The following is a 24,521-nucleotide window of genomic DNA, read 5'->3' on the forward strand; positions in this document are numbered from 1 at the left end:
CCAGTCACAAATAACAAATTTCACTCTATATTCCAATATACATGTGTCAAATAAAGCTAATCTTTGGAAAAAAAAATTGGATAGAATCAGGGGTTTATGAGAATGTGTAAATAAAGAATGGAATTAATGTGGAATACGTGTAGGTGGGTGGTTTATAGTGATTAGATCCAACATCCTTTATGTGTTTAGTTTATTTAAAGATACAGCACAGTAACATGCCTTCCAGTCCAACGAGTCGTGGCACCCAAATAAGCTACTAACACATCTTTGGGATGCGTGAGGTAACACGCGGTCATGGGGAGAAAGTTAAAAACTCCTTACAGACAGCGGCAGGAATCTCTTTAGGACCCTACTTGGAGGCAGAGAGTGAACGTTGAAAAACATAAATCTGGAATGGTAAACTCAAAAGCACACACCAGTTTAGGTGACTCCCAGAAACTTGGACTAGAAGCAGTATAGAAAAGCACACATCCTGAACTTCTTTTTCTGTATCTATTTAATATTATTTTTCATGGGAAAATTTTGAAATTACAAAGATCAAAATCAAACATTTTGTGACACGTAATATTGAAACAGGAAAAAAAAATCAATATGCCTATCCCTAGAATGCAGAATTATCAAATATAAGTGAAAAAAACACACACAAAAATGCATAGTGATCTGTATGAATATCTTACAGATTGCTGATAGAAAGCAGGTCTATGTGATTCCCTGCCCGCTGTACTGAGTTGTAAATTGGGTTTTGTTACAAAACCTTGTATTGTATAAATTCTCCCTTTTTTAATTGCTTGCTGGTATGAAAAACGAATTTTACAAAAAACACCACTGAAAGTTAGTGAACATTTCAACAAAGTATTTTTTTGGGACATACAAATACAGGAGACCTAGACCTCTTTTTTGAAACAATCAAGATTATATGCTCAGATGATGTAGCCTACTATGAATAAGGAAAAAAAGATAGCCTTTACTAATAATACAGAAGACCCACGGTAAAACATGATTTTTCTTTTTGTCTTTCGTTTTTAAGCACGCTCCCCTCGGATACGGCGGGCCAGCTGTATGTCCTTCGGCATAATAGTAACGCGTTTGGCATGGATAGCACACAGGTTGGTGTCCTCAAACAGACCAACCAGGTATGCCTCACTGGCTTCCTGCAGAGACAAAGAGAGGAAAGTAGGTGCTCTGTTGCTTTTAATCACATGGTTTAACCCCTCTATCCAGCCCCACAGCTCCACCCACAATTATACACACACCACTTACTTCAGTACACCATCATCAGAGATCCTCACCACCCAGGTCATGCTCTCTTTTCAATGGCTGCCATCAGGTAGAAGGTACAAGAGCCTCAGGACTCACAACACCAGGTTCAAGAACAGTTACTACCCTCAACCATCAGGCTCTTGAACAAAAGGGGATAACTACACTCACACCCCATCTATTGAAATGTTCCTACAATCTAAAAATCACTTTTAAGAACTCTTTATTTTGTTATCTCATGTTCTTGTTATTTAATGCTTTTTACTTATATTTGCATTTGCACAGCTTGTTCGTCTTCTGCACTCTGGTTGATCTTTCATCGATTGTTATAGTTACTATTCCTTAGATTTGCTGACTATTCCCGCAGAAAAGTGAATCTTAGGGTAGTATATAGTGACATAGATGTACTTTGATAACATTTACTTTAACTTTTATAAGAGGGGGTACGGTGATAGTGACCACACACCACCAGGTTCCAAATAGCTTTTGTAGAAGGCATTACCACAGAGGTTCCCTCCCCACCGATCTCCGTCCTGGCACTTACCCTTGCAAGCAGAACAAGTGCTACACCTGCCTCTCCACCTCCCCCCTCAGTACCATCAGAGTCCCAAACAGTCCTTCCAGGTGAGGCACTACTTCACCTGTGAGTTTGTTGGGGCTATATACTGTATCTGGCGCTCCTGGTATGGCCTCCTGTATATTGATGAGACCCAACATAGATTGGGAGACTGCTTCACTGAGCACCCATGCTCTGCCCACCAAAAGAAGTGGGATCTCCCTTTTAATTCCACTTCCCATCCCCATTCCAACTTGTCAATCCATGGCCTCCCCTACTGTTGCGATGAGACCACACTCAGGTTGGAGGAAAACACCTTATATTCTGCCTGGATAGCCCCCAACCTGATGGTATGAACATCAATTTCTCCAACTTCCAGTAATTGCCCCTCTACTCTCCTTCACCATTCCCCATCCCTTTTTCCCTCTCATCTCATCTCCTTGTCTGCCCATTGCCTCCCTCTAGTGCTCCTCCATTTTCTTTCTTCCATGGCCTTCTGTCTTCTCCTGTTAGATTCCTCCTTCTCCAACCCTGTATCTTCCCTTCCATCAATCAAATTCCCAGCTCTTTACCTCATCCCTCCCTCTCCCGGTTTCACCCATCATCTTATGTTTCTCTCTAACCACCCCCCACCTTTTAAATCTACTCCTCATCTTTTTTTCCCTCCAGTCCTGCTGAAGGGTCTTAGTCCAAAATGTCGACTGTACTCTTAGCTATAAATGCTGCCTGAGTTCCTTCAGCATTTTGTGTGTTACCACAGAGTTTCACACATTTTCCCAACAAATACAAGATCATTTTTCTCAAGAAATAAATGAACAAAAGTAATTTTTTTGTGTTATTTATTTAATTGGTTCTCTTTATCTAATTTTAGGACTTACATGAAGATCTGATCACACTTTAGGTCATACTTATGTAGAAATAGAGAAAATTCTACAGGGTTCACAAACTTTCTAGTACCCCTGTAAATGCAGTTTCTTCAAAAATTCAAAGTAAAATTTATTATTGAAGTACAGTCGGCCCTCCTTATCTGCGAGGGATTGCTTCTGGGATCCCCCGCGGATACCAAAAAACACGGATGCTCAAGTCCCTTATTTAACCAGTCTCACTGTGGTCGACTTTAGGACCCAGCTGAACCCTGGACTTTATTTAACCTATCACAGTGTGGTGGTCTTTAGGACCCGGCAGAGCTCTGAATCCGCAGTGTTTCCGTTTATGAAAATAATCACGATCGCGAATGAAAATAAAGTGGAAATAATAAAACGATCGGATAGAGGTGAAACGCCATTGATCATTGGAAAAGCGTTAGGCTACCGTCGGTCAAAGATCGGAACAATTTTAAAGGATAAAGTGAGAAAGGCCCCGCCCCGATGAAAGCTACAATTATTACTAAGCAATGCAGTGGTTTAATTATTGAAATACATACGTTTCTTAAGTGTTTTATATGCATAGAAAGGTAAAGTATATACTATATACTAAGACAAATGTTTGACTAACTGACGCTAAATAATACCGGATGTACCTGCTCTGACTTACTTAGTAAGAGAACTTCCGGTTTTGTTCGATCCTGATCCACGATAACCTACGCACATCCTCCTGTATACTTTAAATCATCTCTAGATTACTTATAATACCTAATACGATGTAAATGCTATGTAAATAGTTATAATACTGCGTTGTTTAGGGAATAATGACAAGAAAAAAAAGTCTATACATGCTCGAGTAACAAGTGCTGGAAGAGCACTTCCGGGTTTTCTCAATTCGCAGTTGGTTGAATTTGCGCATGCGGAACTCACGGATAAGAAGGGCCGAGTGTATTCACAAAACATTTAAACCAAAAGGGAGATTTGGGAGCAAATACAATTACAACACAACCTTGCAATTGATCCATATGTTATTTAAAAAGGAATCTTCCAAACTGTGTGTGACGTGATCACACACTGGATAGTTACCTCTTAATACTGTTGGATTGGAGTGTTTGTAATTTTCTATGCTTGTTTGTAATTTTATATAATCACCTATATACATACACGTAAGTGTTCAATGAATTTTCTAGCAATTACAGTAGCTGCTTCTGTATTTTTCAAGAAACTTTAATTTTCAGTAGCAGGTGTCACACCACTTGAATCTCGCTATTTTATAGGTTAATTGTTATCACTGGGCCTCCAAGAGGACCACAACGTTGTCATGGTTTGAAGGCTTGCGTGCTTCAATGACCCAGAGAGTGATGTTGGCTGGAGTCAGGGCTTTATACTTTGGCCCTTGGAAGAGAGGTCAAAGGGTAGAGGCCCAGACCAAGAGTGGTCCATCGGTCAGTCCCGCAGCTCAAGGTTAACAACCCTAACTGGTCAAATTTCGGAGACAGCAATGAAGAATGCTTCTACATCTGAGTGTGACTGTATTCCTGAGTCTCCACCCAGGACTTGCATGACTGACAGGAGTGAAAACCGAGAGGAAGCTACTGACATGCTGAAGGAAGCCCTGAACACCCCCAGAGACGGAGGACCCTCACTGCTGCCCTAAAGGACAGCAGGGTAATGGACAGAAAGTAAATTATTACCAGAATTTTTGTATGAGATAATCACAACTGCTTTTTCCCTTTGTTTTCTCACCTCTCTCGTTCATTTCCCATTCTTGTACATTTAATAAAATGGCTGTAGGCAACAAGTATTATGCCTCATTCTTGATCTTTGGATCACAAAAGTATCAGGATTCAACAATATCTCAGTGTAACTAAGGATGGGTAACAAATATGAAGTTCTTAGATGATGAAATAGATGGCTTTGTGCCAAGTTTATAGATGATATGAAGATTGGTGGAGGGGCAGGTAGTGTTGAAGAAATAGGTAGGCTGCAGAAGGATATAGACAGATTAGAAGAATGGGCATGAAAGTGGCAAATGAAATACAATGTTGGAAAATGCACGGTCATGGTAGAAATAAACGTGCAATCTATTTTCTAAATGCGGAGAAAAACCAAAAATCTGAGATACAAAGGGACTTGTGAGTCCTTGTGCAGAACACCCTAAAGGTTAACTTGCAGGCAGAGTGTAACGTTAGCATTCATTTCAAGAGGTCTAAAATATAAGAGCGGGGTTGTGATGCTGAGGTATTATAAGGCTAACACGAGGAAATCTGCAGACGCTGGAAATTCAAGCAACACACACAAAATGCTGGTGGAATGCAGAAGGCCAGGCAGCATCTATAGGGAGAAGCACTGTTGATGTTTCGGGCCGAGACCCTTCGTCAGGACTAACTGAAAGGAAAGATAGTAAGAGATTTGAAAGTAGTGGGGGAGGGGGAAATGCGAAATGATAGAAGACTGGAGGGGGTGGGGTGAAGCTGAGAGCCAGAAAGGTGATTAGCAAAAGGGATACAGAGCTGGAGAAGGGAAAGGATCATGGGACGGGAGGCCTAGGGAGAAAGAAAGGGGGAGGGGAACACCAGAGGGAGATGGAGAACAGGCAGAGTGATGGGCAGAGAGCGAAAAACAAAAGGGAGAGGGGAAAAAACAAAAAAAAACAAAATATCAGGGATGGGGTAAGAAGGGGAGGAGGGGCATTAACGGAAGTTAGAGAAGTCAATGTTCATGCCATCAGGTTGGCGGCTACCCAGCCGGTATATAAGATGTTGTTCCTCCAACCTGAGTGTGGCTTCATCTTGACAGTAGAGGAGGCCATGGATAGACATATCAGAATGGGAATGGGACGTGGAATTAAAATGTGTGGCCACTGGGAGATCCTGCTTTCTCTGGCGGACAGAGCATAGGCGTTCAGCGAAACGGTCTCCCAGTCTGCGTCTGGTCTCACCAATATATAAAAGGCCACACTGGGAGCACCGGACGCAGTATATCACACCAGCCGACTCACAGGTGAAGTGACGTCTCACCTGGAAGGACTGTCTGGGGCCCTGAATGGTGGTGAGGGAGGAAGTGTAAGGGCAGGTCTAGCACTTGTTCCACTTGCAAGGATAAGTGCCAGGAGGGAGATCAGTGGGAAGGGATGGGGGGATGAATGGACAAGGGAGTCGCGTAGGGAGCGATCCCTGTGGAAAGCAGAAGGGGGGGGGGGGGGGGGGGGAAGATGTGCTTGGTAGTGGGATCCCGTTGGAAGTGGCAGAAGTTACGGAGAATTATACGTTGGATCCAGAGGCTGGTGGGGTGGTAGGTGAGGACAAGAGGGACCCTATCCCGAGTGGGGTGGTGGGCAGATGGGGTGAGGGCAGATGTGCGGGAAATGGGAGAGATGCATTTGAGAGCAGAATTGATGGTAGAAGGGAAGCCCCTTTGTTTAAAAAAGGAAGACATCTCCTTCGTCCTGGAATGAAAAGCCTCATCCTGAGAGCAGATGCGGCAGAGACGGAGGAATTGTAAGAAGGAGATAGCATTTTTGCAAGAGACAGGGTGGGAAGAGGAATAGTTCAGGTAGCTGTGAGAGTCTGTAGGCTTATAGTAGACATCAGTAGATAAGCCGTCTCCAGAGATGGAGACAGAAAGATCAAAAAAGGGGAGGGAGGTGTCAGAAATAGACCAGGTAAATTTGAGGGCAGGGTGAAAGTTGGAGGCAAAGTTAACGAAGTCAACGAGCTCAGCATGCGTGCAGGAGGCAGCGCCAATGCAGTCGTCGATGCAGCGAAGGAAAAGAGGGGGACGGATACCCGTATAGGCTTGGAACATGGACTGTTCCACAAAGCCAACAAAAAGGCAGGCATAACTGGGACCCATGCGGGTGCCCATGGCTACACCTTTGGTTTGGAGGAAGTGGGAGGAGCCAAAGGAAAAATTATTAAGAGTAAGAACTAATTCTGCTAGACGGAGGAGAGTGGTAGTAGAGGGGAACTGGTTAGGTCTGGAATCCAAAAAGAAGTGGACAGCTTTGAGACCTTCCTGGTGTGGGGGGTGGAGATATATAGGGACTGAACGTCCATGGTGAAAATAAGGTCATGGGGGCCAGGGAACTTAAAATCATTGAAAAAATTATTATAAGGCACTGGTGAGGCCTCGCCCTGAGTATCATGAACAGTTCTGGGCTCCTCATCCAAGAAGAGATGTGCTGGCATTGGAAAGGGTTCAGAGGAGGTTCACAGCATGACTCTGGAAATGAAAGGGTCATCATACGAGGAACATTTGGGTCTGGGTCTGTACTTGTCAGAATTTAGAAGGATGGGGGGGGGGGGGGGGGAATCTCTTTAAAACTTTTCGAATGCTGAAAGGCCTGGGCAGAGTAGATGTGGAAAGGATGTTTCTCATGGAGGGGGAGTCTAGAGCAAAAGGGCACAGCGTCAGGTTAAAGGGGCGCCCATTTAAAACAGAGATGCCGAGAAATTTCTTTAGCCAGAGGCTGGTGAATTTGTGGAAATTATCACCAAAGGCAACTGTGGAGGCCAGGTTGTTGGGTGTATTTAAGGCACAGCTTGATAGGTTCTTGATTGGACACAGCATCAAAGGTTACAGGGAGTGGGGTAGAGGAAGGAGGAAAAAAAAGGAATAGCCATGAGTAAATGGTGGAGCAGACTCGATGGGCCAAATGGCCAAACTCTATTCCAATGCCTAAAAGTTCATGTGATTCATCAAATTCTGCAGATGCTGGAAATCCAGAGCCAAACACATAAAATGCCAGAGGAACAGCATTTCATGCAGCATCCATGGAGCAGACTAAACAAGCAGCCCAAAATGTCAACAGTGTATTCATTTCTAACGTTCCCAGTTTTAATGAAAGACTAACACAAAACATTATCTCCACTTTTCTTTCTACAGAAGCTGCACAACTTGTTTAACGGTTCCACAATTTGGGCCGGCATGGTAGCCTACAACGCTTTAAAGGACCAGCGACCTGGGCTTAATACCTGCCACTCCCTGTGACTGCATGGGTTTCCTCTGGGTGCTCCAGTTTCCTCCTTACCGGTCAGTAGGTTAATAGATCATTGCAAATTGTCCCGTGATTAGACTAGGATTAAATCAGGGAATTGCTGGGTGGCGTGTCTCAAAGGGCTAGAAGGGTCTGTATCTCAATCAATAAATAAGCGAACAGATTTCCGTTTGTTATTTCAGATTTCCAGCACCTGCAATCATTTGTAATTTAGGATAGTACATGCTATTCTTCCCCTCCGTTGAGGTCGAAGTAGGAATCTTTGTATTTGGGTTCAATAAATGTTGGTAAGCTACTTGACTATAATTAATCCCAATCCTGTCCTCATGCTTGAACTTTCTTTTGAGTATTTTGACAAGAAGCAAAGGGACCTGGGGTAACTTTACCCAACATACACCTATTTAGAACAGGGGTTCTAACCTTTGTTTATGCCACAAACCCTTACGATTAACCGAGGAGTCCGTGAACCCCAGGTTGGGAACCTCTGATTTATAAATTTAGAGTTACTTCGCAAAACTGAGGGATTACACCTGGGTCCCCACCTCAAGGATCAACTCTATTGACCATATACATTTACGTGTACCAGCATATATTTAGTATAAGCTGCATCATAAAAGCTGGTTTAAAGTGTCTACAGCACAGCAACTGAGATAATAGGTAGAGGGGGTTGGGAGGGCCCTACTACCTAGGTGAAGAAAACTTTAAGTTGTTGTGAAGTTTTTGTTTTAATAAAGCGCTTTCAGAAGGGAGATTTTGAAAAAGGCAGTTTGCAGGTTGGTTAAGTGTCCATAATGTGCAATTCAAAGGGAAAGATTTTCAGACTGGGACAGCATGGAAGCAGACGATGCAGCAGGACACTGAGTTGAAGAGCTCACCTGCAGAGCCCCAATGGCAGCACTCTGGAACCTCAGGTCAGTTTTGAAGTCCTGTGCGATTTCACGCACCAGACGCTGGAAGGGAAGCTTCCTGATCAGCAACTCTGTGGACTTCTGGTATCTCCGGATTTCACGCAAAGCCACAGTCCCAGGCCTAGTTGAAGAAAAATTACCTATTAACTTTAAAAGATTTGTAAGGACATTCTGTCAGCAAGAAAAACATTCAACTAATTATCATAATTCTGCACTGGCATTCAATTGGATAATTCCTGGTCTCTCAGCTCTATTAGTTCAGCAATCCATTGTATTTGTACCCATGAAGAATCTCCCACAGTATATAACTGGCTTCGGCAGCTTTTACAGCAGGGGTTCCCAACCTTTTTCATGCCATCAACCAGTACCTTTAAGCAAGGGCTCCTTGGACCCCCGGTTGGGAAGCCCTGTAAAGGCAAGATGAACTTTAGAGCTTTGTTCTGCAGTTTCCAAAATGATTTTGGCATGGACTTCTATTAAGAATTTATTCTGGAAATTAATTAACTCATCAACTTGTGCAGACATTTAGTAACAGCTTTAAAATCATTCACATTTCCTTAACATAAACAAAACCAACCAAAAACTACTTCTATACTGCCTCTACAACTTTTGATTGTGAAAACTAATCGATAAGCTTCATGACCTTGGCCTCAATACCTGTGCAACTGGATCTTCGATTTCCTCACTTGCAGACCCCAGTCAGTTTGGATTGGCAACAACATCTCCATCAACACAGGTGCACCACACGGCTGTGTGCTTAGCCCCCTGCTCTACTCACTTTACACTTATGACTGTGGCTAAGCACAGCTCCAATGCCATGCTGATGACACCACTGTCATCGGCTGAATCAAAATTAGTGACAAATCAACATAGAGAGGAGAGATTGAAACATCTAGCTGAGTGGTGGCCACAACTATAACCTCTCACTCAATGTCAGCAAAACCAAAGGACTGATTGTAGACTGATTGTAGGAGGAGGAAACCAGAGTATTCAAGTTTGCTGATGACACCACTGTGGTCCGAATCAATGGTGCTGACAAATCAGCATACAGGACATTGAAAATGTGGTTGAGTGGTGACACAACAACCACCTCCTACTCAATGTCTCCAAGACCAAGGAGCTGATTATCGACTTCAGAAGGAAGAAAATGGTGGTCCACAAACCATCAGGGGCTCAGAGGTGGAGAGGGCCAGAAGTCAGCAACTTTAAATTCCTCAGTGTTATAATTTCAGAGGACCTGTCCTGGGCCCAACACATAAATGCAATTACAAAGAAAGCACAGTAGCACCTCTGCTTCCTTATAAGTTAGTGAAGATTCAGCAAGGCATCTAAAACTTTGACAAAATTCCATAGGTGTGAAGTGGAGAGTATATTGATTGGTTGAATCACCGCCTGGTATGGAAACACCAATTCCCTTGAATGGAAAATCCTATAAAATGTAGTGGATACAACCCAGTCCATCAAGGGTAAAGCTCTCCTCACCATTGGGCACATCTAAACAGAGTGCTGTTGCAAGAAAGCAGCTTCCAGCATCAAGGACCCCCAACAGCCAGACTCTGCTCTTTGCACACAGCTACCATCAGGAAGAAGGTACAGGTACCTCAGGATTCAGACCACCAGGTTCAGGAACAATTATTAACCCTCAACCATTAGCTCTTGAAGCAGTGGGAATAACTTCACTTACCCCATTATTGAACTGTTCCTACAACTTATGGACTCACTTTCAAAAATTCTATCGCGTTATTTGGATTTACTGTATATGCCCACAAGAAAATAAATCTCAGAGTTGTATATGGTGACATACGTGTACTTTGAAAATAAATTTACTTTGAAATTTGCAAAATGTTTTGAGGTCGGTAATTGGAGGCACAGACTAACATCACTCATAGAAGGATTAGAGAATAATGTTTTCACCTGAGGATTAAAGATCTCTGCATGAACACTTTACACTTACAAGGAAAGAGACTGAGAGCTGTAAAGTGGAGTTAGCCTAAATACTTCTTTAGCTGACAGAATGGCTTGCATAATACAGAGTATTTTTAAAAACTCCAGCAGGTCCTTTTTGATTTTACAAAAACTTTGCTTCATCAGGTGCTCTGAGGAAGACGGATATACATGATTGGACAATGAATCGAGGCAGAAGTTGGTCTCTAGAAATTAGTCATGAGCTATGACCTATTGCTGAATATATGTCCACAGATCCCTGAAAGTTGCCTCACAGGTAGATAGGGTAGAAAGCTTATGGGGTGTTAGCTTTCTTAAGTCGAGGGATAGAGTTTAAGAGTTGCGAGGTAATGATGCAGCTCTATAAAACTCTGGTTAGGCCACACTTGGAGTACTGTGTCCAGTTCTGGTCGCCTCACTATAGGAAGGATGTGGAAGCATTGGAAAGGGTACAGAGGAGATTTACCAGGATGCTGCCTGGTTTAGAGAGTATGCATTATGATCAGAGATTAAGGGAGCTAGGGCTTTACTCTCTGGTGAGGAGGAGGATGAGAGGAGACATGACAGAGGTGTACAAGATATTAAGAGGAATAGATAGAGTGACAGCCAGCACCTCTTCCCCAGGGCACCACTGCTCACTACAAGAGGACATGGCTTTAAGGTGTGGGGTGGAAAGTTCAAGGGGGATATTAGAGGAAGGTTTTTTTGCTTAGAGAGTGGTTGGCGCGTGGAATGCACTGCCTGAGTCAGTGGTGGAGGCAGATACACTAGTGAAATTTAAGAGACTACTAGACAGGTATATGGAGGAATTTAAGGTGGGGGGGGTTATATGGGAGGCAGGGTTTAAGGGTCAGCACAACACTGTGGGCTGAAGGGCCTGTACTGTGCTGTACTATTCTATACTCTATATGTTCTATTGCTGGATAACTTTACCCACCACCACACTGAACTGATCACTGATCACAACCTAGGGATTCATTTTCAATGACTTTACAATTCATGTTCTCACTATTATTTATTTACTTTTTTTTGTATTTGTAGTTTGTCTTCATTTGCACAGTGGTTGCTGGTCAGTCTTTGCGCGTAGTTTTTCACTGATTGTATTCTATTTCTCTGTTCTGCAGTGAATGTCTGCAAAAAAGAATCCCAGGGTTGTATATGATGACATATATGTACTTTGATAATAAATTTACTTTGAGTTGGCTGCAGCTACTTAACAACATGAAAAGACAATCAGTGTGTGGAACTGTAAACCAACAAATTTTCAAGCAAGAAAGAAAACCGATACTGTAGCGGTTAGCGCGATACTATTACAGTTCAGACACTGGAGTTCAGAGTTCAATTCCGGCATCCTCTGTTAGAAAGTTTGTACATCCCTCCCATGAAGCACATGGGCTTCCTCTGGGTGCTCCGGTTTCCTCCCGCAGTCAAGAGATGTATGGGTTAGGAGGTTAATAGGTCATTGTAAATTGTCCCATGATTAGGCTAGGGTCAAATCAGTGGGTTGTTGGGTGGCAGAAGGACCTGCTCTGCACTGTATCTCTCAATAAAAAAATAATACAACCATATAACAATTACAGCACGGAAACAGGCCATCTTGCCTTTCTAGTCCGTGCCGAACGCTTACTCTCACCTAGTCCCACCGACCTGCACTCAGCCCATAACCCTCCATTCCTTTCCTGTCCATATACCCATCCAATTTTTTTTAAATGACAAAATTGAACCTGACTCTATCACTTCTACTGAAAGCTCGTTCCACACAGCTACCACTCTGAGTAAAGAAGTTCCCCCTCGTGTTACCCCTAAACTTTTGCCCCTTAACTCTCAACTCATGTCGTCTTGTTTGAATCTCCCTTACTCTCAATGGAAAAAGTCTATCCACGTCAACTCTATCTATCCCCCTCATAATTTTAAATATTTCTGTCCCCCCTCAACCTTCTACGCTCCAAAGAATAAAGACCTAACTTGTTCAACCCTTCTAAAACTTCTTCAAGAATTCCCAACACTGAGATCATACTGTTCCTTTGAAAGTGAAGAGGTAGAGGATGGAGCCATTGGTGCACATGTAGAGCCCGATGGTTTGAGATGTATCTATTTAAGGCAAGGAGTATCATAAACAAGACAGATGAATTTTGTGTGGATCAGTACGTGGAACAATGAGTTGTGGTCATTACAGAGACTTGGATGTCTCAGGGGCAAGAATGGCTGCTGAGTGTGCCGGGCTTTAGATGTTTCAAGAAGGACAGGGAGGGAGATAAAAGAGGTGGGGCTACGTCATTGCTAATCAGGGATTGTATCAGGGCTGTAGAAAAGGAGGAAGTCATGGAGGGATAGTCTACTGAGTCATTGTAAATGGCAGTCAGGAACAGGAAGGGAGGTATTGGGTGCTTTTTTTTGTACACCCTCCAACAGTAACAGAGGCATCAAGTAACAGATACGGAAGCAGATTCTGGAATGGTGCAATAATAGGGTTGTTGTAATGGGTGATTTTAACTTTTACTAATATTGACTGGAAAGGGGTTTAGATGGGATGGAGTTTGTTAGGTGTGTTCAGGAAAGTTTCCTAAAGCAGTATGCAGATAAGCCTGCGAGAGGAGAGGCTGTACTTGATCTCGATGGGGGAGCATTTTGGAGGTAGTAATTACAACTCTAACTCCTATCATAGCACTGGAGAGGGATAGGAGCAGACAATTTCGGAAAACATTTAATTGGGGTAGGGGGAAATATAATGCTATTAGGCAAGAACTTGGGAACATAAATTGAGAGCAGATGCTCTCAGGGAAATGCACGGCAAAAATGTGACAAGTATTCAGGGACCATTTGCATGGCATTCTGCATAGGTATGTTCCATTGAGGCAGGAAAGAATGGTAGGGTAAAAGAACCACGATGTACAAAGAATGTAGAAAATTTAGTTAAGAAGAAAAGCTTAGGGAAAGTTCAAGAAACTAGGTACTGTTAGAGCTCTAGAAAATTACAAGGGTGCCAGGAAGGAGCTTAAAAATGAAATTAGGGAAGCTAGAAGAAAACCCCAAGGCATTGTACAAGTATGTGAAGAGCAAGGTGTGAGAATAGGACCAAATAGGTACTTCAGTATTCACCAGTGAAAAGGACCTTGGCAATTGTGGGGATGACTTACAGTGGAATAAAGTGTTTGAGTGTATAGACATTTAGAGGAAGTGCTGGAGCTTTTGAAAGGTATTGTTAGATAAGTCACCAGGACCGGATGAGATATACCCAGGCTACTGTGGGAAGTGAGGCAGAAGATTGCTGAGCCTCTGCCAATGATCTCTGCATCCTCAATAGGAATAAGAGAAGTACCAGAGGAATGGAAGGTTGAAAATGTTGTTCCCTTGTTCAAGAAAGGGAGTAGAGGTAATTCAGGAAATTATAGACCAGTGAGTCTCACTTCAGTGGTGGACAAGTTGTTGGAGAAGATCCTGAGAGGCAGGATTTATGAGCATTTGGAGAGACATAATCTAATTAGGGATAGTCAGCATGGCTTTGTCAAGCCCTTAAGAGCCCGATTGAATTCTTTGAGGATGTAACAACACATTGGTAAAAGTACAGTAGTGGATGTAGTATATATGGATTTCATGCAAGGCTCATTCAGAAAGTAAAGGCATGGGATCCAAGGAGACCTTGCTTTGTGGATCCAGAATTGGTTTGCCACAGAAAGCAAAGGGTGGTTGCGTATCCTACATGAAGGTCAGTGACCAGTGGTGTTCTGCAGGGATCTGTTCTAGGACCCCTCCTCTTTGTGATTTTTATAAATGACCTGGATGAAGAAGTAGAAGGGTGGGTTAGTAAGTTTGCTGATGACACAAAGGTTGGGGGTGTTGTGGATAGTCTGGAGGGTTGTCAGAGGTTACAGCGAGACATCGATAGGATGCAGAACTGGGCTGAGAACTGGCAGATGAAGTTCAACCCAGATAAGTGTGAAGTGGTTCATTTCGGTAGGTCAAATTTGAAGACAGAAGGTCTTCAAATTTACTTTGAATAAAAAAACACGAAATGCTGGCAGAACTCAGCAGGCCAGACAGCATCAATGGGAGGAGGTAATAACGACGTTTTGGGCGGAAACCCTTCATCAGGAGTGAAGTAACATGGGATGGTCGAGGGGGGATAAGAAGTGGGGGGAGGGATAAAGTAGAGAGCTGGGAAGTGATAGGCTGGAGGGAAATGGGCTAGGGGGAAGGTGGAGAATTATGGGAAATAAAAGAGAAAGAAAGGTAGGGCTGGGAGTAGATTATAGTGAGGGGAGAGAAAGAGAACCAGACTAAAATAATAGATAGGGATGGGGGTAAGGGGTAACAACGGAGGTCAGTGAGTTGGATGTTCATGCCGGCAGGAAGGAGGCTGCCTAGGTGGGCGATAAGGTATTGCTCCATCGACCTGCGTGTGGCCTCATCTTGACGGTAGAGAAGGCCATGGACAGACATGTCGGAGTGGGAGTGGTCCGCAGGGATCGCTCCCTACGCGACTCCCTTATCCATTCATCCCCCCCCCATCCCTCCCCACCGACCTCCCTCCGGGCACTCATCCCTGCAAACGGAAGAAGTGCTACACCTGCCCCCACACTTCATCCCTCACCACCATCCCAGGCCCCAGACAGTCCTTTCAGGTGAGGCACCACTTCACCTGCGAGTCAGCTGGGGTGATATACTGTATCCGGTGCTCCCGATGTGGCCATTTATACATTGGGGAGACCCGCCGCAGACTGGGAGACCGTTTCGCCGAACACCTGCGCTCAGTCCTCCGGCAGTGGCGGGATCTCCCTGTGGCCACACACTTCAATTCCACAGACCACTCCCACTCTGACATGTCTGTCCATGGCCTCCTCTACCGTCAAGATGAGGCCACACGCAGGTCGATGGAGCAATAACTTATCTCCTGCCTAGGTAGCCTCCTTCCTGCCAGCATGAACATCCAACTCACTGACCTCCGTAGATACCTCTGCCCCCCACCCTTACCCCCATCCCTATCTATTATTTTAGTCTGGTTCTCTTTCTCTCTCTTTTCCCCCCCTCACTATAATCTCCCCCCAGCCCTACCTTTCTTTCTCTTTTATTTCCCATTAATTCTCCACCTTCCCCCAGCCCATTTCCCTCCAGCCTATCACTTCCCAGCTCTCTACTTTATCCCTCCCCCCCACTTCTTATCCCCCCTCAACCATCCCATGTTACTTCACTCCTGATGAAGGGTTTCCGCCCGAAACGTCGTTATTACCTCTTCCCTTTGATGCTGTCTGGCCTGCTGAGTTCTGCCAGCATTTCGTGTTTTTTTATTCAAAGTAAATTTCCTTACTTTACATGTACAACCCTGAGCTTCATTTTCCTGTAGCAACACTCAACAAATCTATAGAATAAAAACCCCAACAGAATCAATGAAAGACCGCCTAACAAGGGCATTCAACCAGTGTAGAAGACAATAATAATAAATAAAGAAGCAATCAATAATGAGAACAGGAGACGAAGAGTCCTTGAAATTGAGTCCTTGTGTTATGGGAACATTTTAATAATGGGGTGAGTGAAGTTATCCACTCTGGTGGTTGAGGGGTAATAACTGTTCCAGAACCTAGTGTGGGTTCTAAGGCTCCTGTACATCTTTCCTGATGGCAGCAGTAAGAAGAGAGCTGATGGTAGGGATTCCTGATGATGATGGATGCTGCTTTCATGTAACAGCGTTTCTTGTGATGCACTCAATGGTTGGGAGTTATGATAGAGGTGGATAACTGGAGAGAATTGGAAAAGAGATTTAATACAAAACTGAAAATATTGTTTTCCTGGGAGTCAACATTCATCTACACACTCTCGACTCATGGGTGAAAGTGACCTGATGTGACTTAGAACACATGTAGCAACGTTCTGAAAAACCTCACTTTTTAAACCATAGACATCGGAGCAGAATTAGGCCATTTGGCCTAATGAGTCTGCTCCACCATTCCATCAGGGCTGATTTATCATCCCTCTCAACCCCACTCTCCCGCCTTCTCCCCGTAACCTTTGACGCTCTTACTAATCCTATTCCTTCTCTCTTCTATTTGCACTCTGACCTCTTACCTCTTTTTCTCACCTGCGTATCACCGCTGCCTGATGCCCCTCCTTATTCCTTTTCTCTTACGGACACTGTCCTCTCCTATTGGATTCCTTCTTCTCCAGCCCTTTTACATTTCCCACCCACCTGACTTCACGGATCACCTTCCAGCTATTCTCCTTTCCATCCATCCCCCCTCCACCTTTTTATTCTGGAGTCTTCCTTTCCAGCCCTAAAGAAGGGTATCAGCCCTAAACATCGATTTTTTATTCGTTTCCACAGATGCTCCCTGACCTGCTAACATCTTTTGCATGTTGCTAATAGAAATTACTGGAAAATCTCACCAGCTCAAATAGCTTTTGCAGTAAAAAGTACAGCAAATATTTTGAGTTTGCAACTCTTCATCAGAATATTTATATTGTTACTTATTTGGTTGTTTGTCAGGCTTTGTGTGTAGATTTTCATTGTATTTCTTTGTTCTACTCTGAATCCTCAAAGAGAGTGTGAGTGTGTGGAATGCACTGCCAGCGACAGTGGTAGAGGCAGATACAACAGGGTCTTTTAAGAGAATCTTAGACAGGTACATGAGGCTTAAAAAAATAGAGGGCTCTGCGGTAGGGAAAATCCAGGCAGCTTCTAGAGTAGGTTACACGGTTGGCACAACATTGTGAGCCAAAGTAATGTGCTGTAAATTTTCTGTTTCTAATCAAGAATCAAACAACTGCCTGAAATATACCCAGAACGCGGCCTCTGCAGCTGTCTATAGCAATGAATTCAACCGTCTGACTAAAAAAAACCTTACTCTGTTCTAAAAGAATGTCCTTGTATTCTGAGGCTGTGTCCTCTGGTCTAGACTCACCCTCTATAGGAAACATCCTCTCCACATCCACTCTATCTGTGTCCTCTGGTCCTAGACTTCCCCACTATAGGAAACATCCTCTCCACATCCACTCTATCTGTGTCCTCTGGTCTTAGACTCCCCCCACTATAGGAAACATCCTCTCCACATCCACTCTATCTGTGCCCTCTGGTCCTAGACTCCCCCACTATACGAAACATCCTTTCCACATCCACTCTATCTGTGCCCTCTGGTCCTAGACTCCCCCACTATAGGAAACATCCTCTCCACATCCACTGTATCTGTGTCCTCTGGTCCTAGACTCCCCCACCATAGGAAACATCCTCTCCACATCCACTCTATCTGTGCCCTCTGGTCCTAGACTCCCCCACTATAGGAAACATCCTCTCCACATCCACTCTATCTGTGTCCTCTGGTCCTAGACTCCCCCACCATAGGAAACATCCTCTCCACATCCACTCTATCTGTGCCCTCTGGTCCTAGACTCTCCCCACCATAGGAAACATCCTCTCCACATCCACTCTATCTGTGTCCTCTGGTCCTAGACTCTCCCCACTATAGGAAACATCCTCTCCACATCCACTGTATCTGTGTCCTCTGGTCCTAGACTCCCCCACCATAGGAAACATCCTCTCCACATCCACTCTATCTTTAGGCCTTTCAATATTTACCAGGTTTCAAAGACATCCCTCTCACTCTTAGAAACTTCAGTGAGTATAGGCCCAGAGCCATCAAATGCTCTTCATACATTAACCCCTTCATTCCCAGGATAATTCTCATGAACCTCCTCTGGACTTCTTCCAATGCCAGCACTTCCTTTCTTAGATAATTGATAATAGATTTATTCATGGGAAAGTGATAGACTGGCCAGCAATGTATTAGAATCAGAATCAGATTTAATATAACTTAATATAATTAATAAATAATTAATAATTTTTTGAAAAAATAATAAATTTAATATATTGTAAATATCACATTTGCAATATATTTGTAAATATATTGTTTTGCAGCAACAGTACATTGCATATATAAAAAACTATACATTATAAGAGATATATATTGAGTAAATAGTGCAAAAAGTAGGCAAAAAAAGAGAAATAGTGAGGTAGTGTTCATGGGTTAATTGTCCATTCAGAAACCTTCTAAAAAGGAAGGAAGGAAGGTGATATCCCTGGTATTACATTCTGACAACCCATGCATCTAAGTTTAAAGTTATAGTTGCTGCCCTTATGTTACTCCTTTAACATTACAAGACCAAAGAGGTGATTATGGACTTCAGAAAGGTTAAGATGAGAGAACACACACCAGTCCTTATAGATGGATCATAAGTAGAAAGAGTGAGCAATTTCAAGTTCCTGGGTGTCAGTATCTCTGAGGACTTAACCTGGTCTTAACATATTGATGCAGCTGCAAAAAAGGCAAGATGGTAGCTATACTTCATTAGGAGTTCGAGGAGATTTGGTTTGTCACCTAAAATACACGAAAATTTCTGAAGATATACTATGGAGATCATTCTCAATGGCTGCATCACGTCTGGAAAGGGGGAGGGTGGTGATGGGCTGCTGCATTGGATTGTAGTAAGCTGCAGAGTTGTCAAATTAGTCAGCTCCATCATGGGTACTACCCTTCCCAAGATCCAGGACATCTTCAAGGAGCGATGCCTCAGAAAGGCAGCATCCATCATTAATGATCCCCTTCACCATCTTCTGATTGCTATCATCAAGAAGGAGGTACAGGAGCCTGAAGACACACACTCAGTGACTCAGTAACAGCTTCTTCCCCTCTGCCATCCGATTTCTGAATGGACATTGAACCCATGAACATTACCTCACTACTCTTTTTATCTCTGCTTTTGCACTACTTTTTAAATTCAATACACACACACACACTATAATTCAGTTTTTTTTATAGTTGTCATGTATTGCATTGTACTGCTGCAGCAAAGTTAACACATTTCACGACACATGCCAGTGACATTAAACCTGATGAGGGTCTGAGAGAGGTGCCTGATCTATGCCACGTCCATATTCATAATCTAATCGCTGCATTTGCATGGGACCCGGAAAGAATGCAAGGACCTGCCTGTAACGATGTGGTTTCTTGACTCCACCAGTGGAAGGCGCGCTCTTGCGGGCTGCTTTGGTCGCAAGCTGCTTCCGGGGGGCCTTGCCTCCAGTGGATTTGCGAGCTGTCTGCTTTGTACGAGCCATTTCGAAGAGCTTTCACGCAAGTTGCTGTGAGGGAGGAAGGCAAATGGGCAACTTGATTAGGACGAGCACAAAACTTCCGGGCAGGTTGAGAAAGTATCAACGTTGTCGGAAGAAACTGCGACATAAAAGTAGAACTAACTCAAGATTTATAAGTCTGGGTTAAAGGTGGCTCATCGGTAAAAACAAAACTTTAAATGGAAAACTGCGAAACTTGCGTCGTGTCACATTCAACAGCTGATGGATCAACCAGCAGACGGCGCCCTGGGTCACTGGAACGAAAACCACTCCTTTGACTCGCTGGCAATGGTTAATTTGTTCAATATTTGTGATGTTGAGCAAAGAATTTACCCTTTTGAGTAAACACTGGTTTAGTTTGTCTTTTTGGTGTCAAACAGACACACACAAAACAACCTTTGCGACTTTTTGGGTGCGATATAAAGAAAAATATGACAGCAGAACTATTCCCTAAAAATTGATACCCTCTCTTGCATTGTTTGCAATGTATAATGTACAATGCTTACAATATACACTTGTAAAACTAATGGGAATTAAGGCAAAATTAGTCAATTAATCAAGTGGAGCGTTGAAACAACTTTCCGGTTCAGGAAAAGACTGTAAAGGTTTCAAAATGGAGAGTCCCAGCAAATGAAGGGTTTACTACTATCAGACTGATCCAAACGCGGTAGAAACATCTAATGGCGTTTACTGATGAACCCGCGTTTTAATAACATACAACAGGGTTTAAATGTACAACAACGTTAATGTTTAAATTTATATTTGCAGCCCAGTTTTAGAATCCATCTCCCTACTAAATTTCGCTGACTTACACCAGGCATAAAATATCTCATCTGCGGTAAATGGTTTGAGGACACGTTCTCTGACCGTGGTTTACAAACAACTTGCCAAACTGCTAAGAAAGGGCACGCAAACTTGGCACATGACCACCCCCCCCCCAAAAAAAAAATCACTCCAACACAAATCTGCTGGAAAAGATTGATTTGTTTATAGGACTCTCGGGTGCAAAAATCATTCTTTCGGCTCTTAGAGGACTAATCCCACAGTGCTGTTTTTTCCAATCGCACTGAATGATCGTATACATTTCCATAATGATATCAAAATAACATGACCTAATGAAATAACAAGCTAATAACAACATTGAATTACTTATTTACTGTTGCTAATTCCAATAGGGAGCAGGAATTACTCATGACAGCTGAATCGAATTTGTAGTTCTTTGAAGCTTTTCCCAAATTTCACGGACCGAACATGAACTACAACTTCCAGAAAACATCGCAATATCGGCGCCTGCGCGTACTGACGACGTCCCGCAGCATTTACACTACAACTCCCATGGCACATCGCAACGACGCGCGTGCGCACTCATTTTGCCGTTAATTGACGGCGCTGCTTTTCCAATCGGACCGAACAGTGCTAACGGACAGGTTACTTCGTCCAACCGGCGCAGGAACAGCAAAGACGCAGGAGCCAATGGGAGAAGAAAGGGGCGGGGAATAATCGCAGTTGGGGGTGGGGCACGGTTTGTTTTCCTTCTCAAGTTCGGTTGGCCGGCGCGCAGGCGAGGACGAGAAACATGAAGGCGCCGCGAAAGCGAAGCCATGTCAAGGGGGAAGAAACGGCGAATAAAAACCACAAAGCCCTTAAATAACTACCCGTTCACCTCAGAAACAGCACAAGAGACGCTTTAAAGTTACCGAAGATGTATCTCGCGCCAATTCAGGCTATTTTCCTACCAGTTTAGCTCATTTATTCACACTCCCCCATCTCCAGTCACCGAAGGCCTCTTGTTTTTTATTCGAACGAGGCGATTTTTCCCTCCTCTCTCTCGCATCTTCTGGAATTTTCTCGACAGTTCCCCCCTCAGGGGCAGAGTCAGAGTCTTAAAAAGCGGCGGAGGTGGGGCGCGAGAGGTAAGCGGAGGGTCCAGGCGCGAAGCGGGCAGGCCGGGGCCGAGGGAAAGCTTACCTTTGTCGGAGGGAGAGCCCGAAGACGAGCGAGTGGGGTCCGACACAGACAAAAGGGCCGTCGGTCTGTGGGACTGACAAAATGGCGGCGGCGGGGCGACAATCCCAGCGTGCACCGCGCGCGCCCAGGGCATCAATGGATCCAAGAGCTCCAAACTTGGCCAACTTGACCACTCTACCCCCGTCTCCACTGACATTCTCTGCCTTTTTCCTGCTTTTCTCCGCGTTTTATTTATTTTTTCACTCGTCAAACACCTCCAGTTTCTCCTCTTTACATCAACTGTTAGAAAGCTTGTTCATTTTAACCTTCCCCTCTGCAAACACCTCCAGTTTCTCCTCCTTATGCCAACCATACCAAAGTTGGGTCATTTTACCCTTCCCCACCCTGTTTATTTCCTAAATTAGTTGATTTTCTGAATGTAAATTGATAAGCTTCAACTATATTGAGCTACTTTTTGAGTCTTAAACCATAAGATTATAGGAGCAGAATTAGGCCATTTCACGTGATTTTTTTTCTCTCAGCCCCAATCTCCTACCTTCGCCTCATATCCTTTCACCCTCTGAACAATCAAGGATCTATCAACCTTTGCCTTAAATATACTCAATGACTTGACCTCCAGAGCAACCTGTGGCAACAAATTCCACAGATTCACTACTCTTTAGCTAACAGATTCCACTGTATCTCTGTTATAAATGGATGTCCCTCTATCCTGAGGCTGTCCCCTCTGGTCATAGATTCTCCCACTGTAGGACACATCCTTGCCATATCCACTCTGTCCAAGCCTTTCAACTTTCAATAGGCCTCTCCCCCCCCTCCCCGACCCCATTCTTCTGGATTCCTGTGAGTACAGGCCCAAAGCCATCAAACGCTTCACATACGATAAGCCTTTCAATCCTGGAATCACTTTTGTGAAGCTCCTTTGAAACCTTTCCAGTTTCAGAATGTCCTTTCTAAACTAAGGGGCCCAAAACTACTCACAATACTCCAATCCTGGTAATGATGATTTCTCCTGAATGTAAGTTAAGTTTTAAAAATATTGAGGTTATTTCAAATATTTGGAGTCTTAATAAACCTGGTAATGCTGATTTCCCTTTCTGAATGCATGTTGATAAGTTTTACCTATATTGACCTACTTTAAAAAATTTTAATTATCTTCCAGAAAAGTTGATTTTGTTTCTAAGTCATTTACCAATATCAAGCTGCTTCCAATTTTTTGAGTGTATTAATCTCCTAGAAAAGCTGCTTCCTTGCACTGACTTTACCAACATAATATCCATTAGGTTTCTATCCTCATTATTTTGTACTTATCACCTAATTAAATGGTTTATCTTTGTCGCTATCAGTTGGGAAATTTTACCTATATTGATTTCTTTGAAGTTCTATCCTTGTTTTTATTAGTGAACTTCTAAATCAACCTTTTCTTTAACCATAACTTAGTCAATTTTGCTTTTGATGATAAGGCATTCGTTGGTCAAGGTCAACCATGGATGTTGTGTTATGGCTGTCGAGATTTGCAAGCCAGGGCAGTACATTATGGAGAGCAGACCCATGTAGAAAGCATCCCTTCTCGACATACCCGATGAACCTAAACAAACAGCAGAGACCGATACAGTTTGGCACCAGCAGCATTGCAGGAGTTGCCAGTCAGCATGGAACTCAACGTAGGATGCCTTTAGGACACCAGCTCTGGATTTTTGTCTCATGGATTTACTCTCAAAGCCTTTCCCATGAGTGCAAGGCAGTGGGGGTTTGAGGTCAGAGTGTTCCTTCTCCACCACGGCTGACCAGCCCCATTTGCCCAAACTGACCTGCATTTTCCCCCTTCTCCTGTCAGTGGAAACTGTTCCGCCAGGTTTAGTAGCTTAGCCACATGTGAAGGCGAGGAGCTGGACTTGGTTGTCGGAGGCTGAGACGCATTCCATTGGGGGCATTTAGTAGGTAGTGGGAGCTTATCCCCCATTACCACCCACGGCTAGGCAAGCTCATTGACTCAACTTGTCTTTTGGCTTATTTATTTTTTTAAACTCCAAATGACCACTGCAACCCATAGTTTAATTTTGGTCCTTTGTTTTCACCTTTAGACTAAAACTTTCCACAAGCAAGTTTGACCCATTTTGACTTTTCCTACCACACTTCTCTTTCCCCATCACAATTTTCCTCCACTCCCACCCAGCCCGTTCTCAGTTGTTTTGTGGAGAGCCTTTTTGCTTGTAGATAGGCTACTTTCTTCTCTTTCTGCCAATTGACTTTCTTCATGTAAATTTTCACCCCAGGTGGAAGAACAGGAGCAAACAGAGCACTTCTTGCATATTCCAAAATTTATTCTTCCTAATTTGGTAAAGGTATACAAAAATTCCAGCAATTTATACAATGGCAAATAATATTTCTCACATTCAGTTAATTGCATATAAATCCAAAATCCAGTTTTGTGATATTTTATCTGCTATTCAAAATCTCCAAAGGAACTGCACATTGACAAATAACATTTGTCAGGTGCAGTAGTTTAAATGAGTGAAGGGTGATTGGATCTGGATTTGTATTATCATTCTGACACCATTTTTGATGTTAAGCTTGTAATCATAAACTCATCTATAACAGGAGCTTTCCCTGTATGCTGGTTGTCCATCATGTCCAATGATGACAGAAAACTTGTGCAGTGGAAAAGCCATTGGTGGTATACTTGACTGTATGACATGAAGTAGTAGTGGCATGACTGGCAGGAGACTGCGGCATTGCATGATTTAATGCATAATTATCATTAAATTTGGGCAAAATTGTTATGGAGAGATTTGGGAGCAAGTGTAATCTTTTTAAAATCCTTGATCCTTCTCCCTGTCCTGTGAGTTAACTCATATTCAACTGTATTCGAAAGACTCAAGATGAATAGGATTACTTTTGGACTTCAGAT

At 43.4% G+C, this 24,521-nt stretch overlaps 1 protein-coding gene across 2 annotated transcripts; it reads right to left on the reverse strand.

The window, feature by feature from the left end:
- Positions 1-478: 478 nt before the first annotated feature.
- Positions 479-21,729, reverse strand: h3f3c (H3 histone, family 3C). Of its 2 annotated transcripts, none has more exons than XM_073063850.1 (4): positions 21,614-21,729; positions 19,503-19,654; positions 8,551-8,704; positions 479-1,151 (listed from the first exon to the last, which is right to left on the reverse strand). In XM_073063850.1, the coding sequence occupies exons 2-4, from the start codon at positions 19,628-19,630 to the stop codon at positions 1,023-1,025; spliced, it is 411 nt and encodes a 136-aa protein (XP_072919951.1). In that variant the 5' UTR covers positions 19,631-19,654; positions 21,614-21,729; the 3' UTR covers positions 479-1,022. The 2 variants fall into 2 exon arrangements, with proteins under 2 accessions (XP_072919951.1, XP_072919952.1); XM_073063851.1 differs by lacking the exon at positions 21,614-21,729 and adding an exon at positions 20,795-20,815.
- Between the last annotated feature and the right edge of the window lie 2,792 nt (positions 21,730-24,521).

Source organism: Hemitrygon akajei, chromosome 12, assembly GCF_048418815.1.
Source record: "Hemitrygon akajei chromosome 12, sHemAka1.3, whole genome shotgun sequence".
In the NCBI taxonomy this organism is placed as follows: Eukaryota; Metazoa; Chordata; class Chondrichthyes; order Myliobatiformes; family Dasyatidae; genus Hemitrygon; species Hemitrygon akajei.

Coding starts and splice junctions, on each gene's coding strand:
- h3f3c (XM_073063850.1), bottom strand. CDS start 19,630: ATGGCTCGTACAAAGCAGACAGCTCGCAAATCCACTGGAGGCAAGGCC. Junction 8,705..19,502: donor AAGAAACCACATCGTTACAG/GCAGGTCCTTGC, acceptor TTCTTCAACTAG/GCCTGGGACTGTGGCTTTGC. Junction 1,152..8,550: donor CTGCCATTGGGGCTCTGCAG/GTGAGCTCTTCA, acceptor TTGTCTCTGCAG/GAAGCCAGTGAGGCATACCT.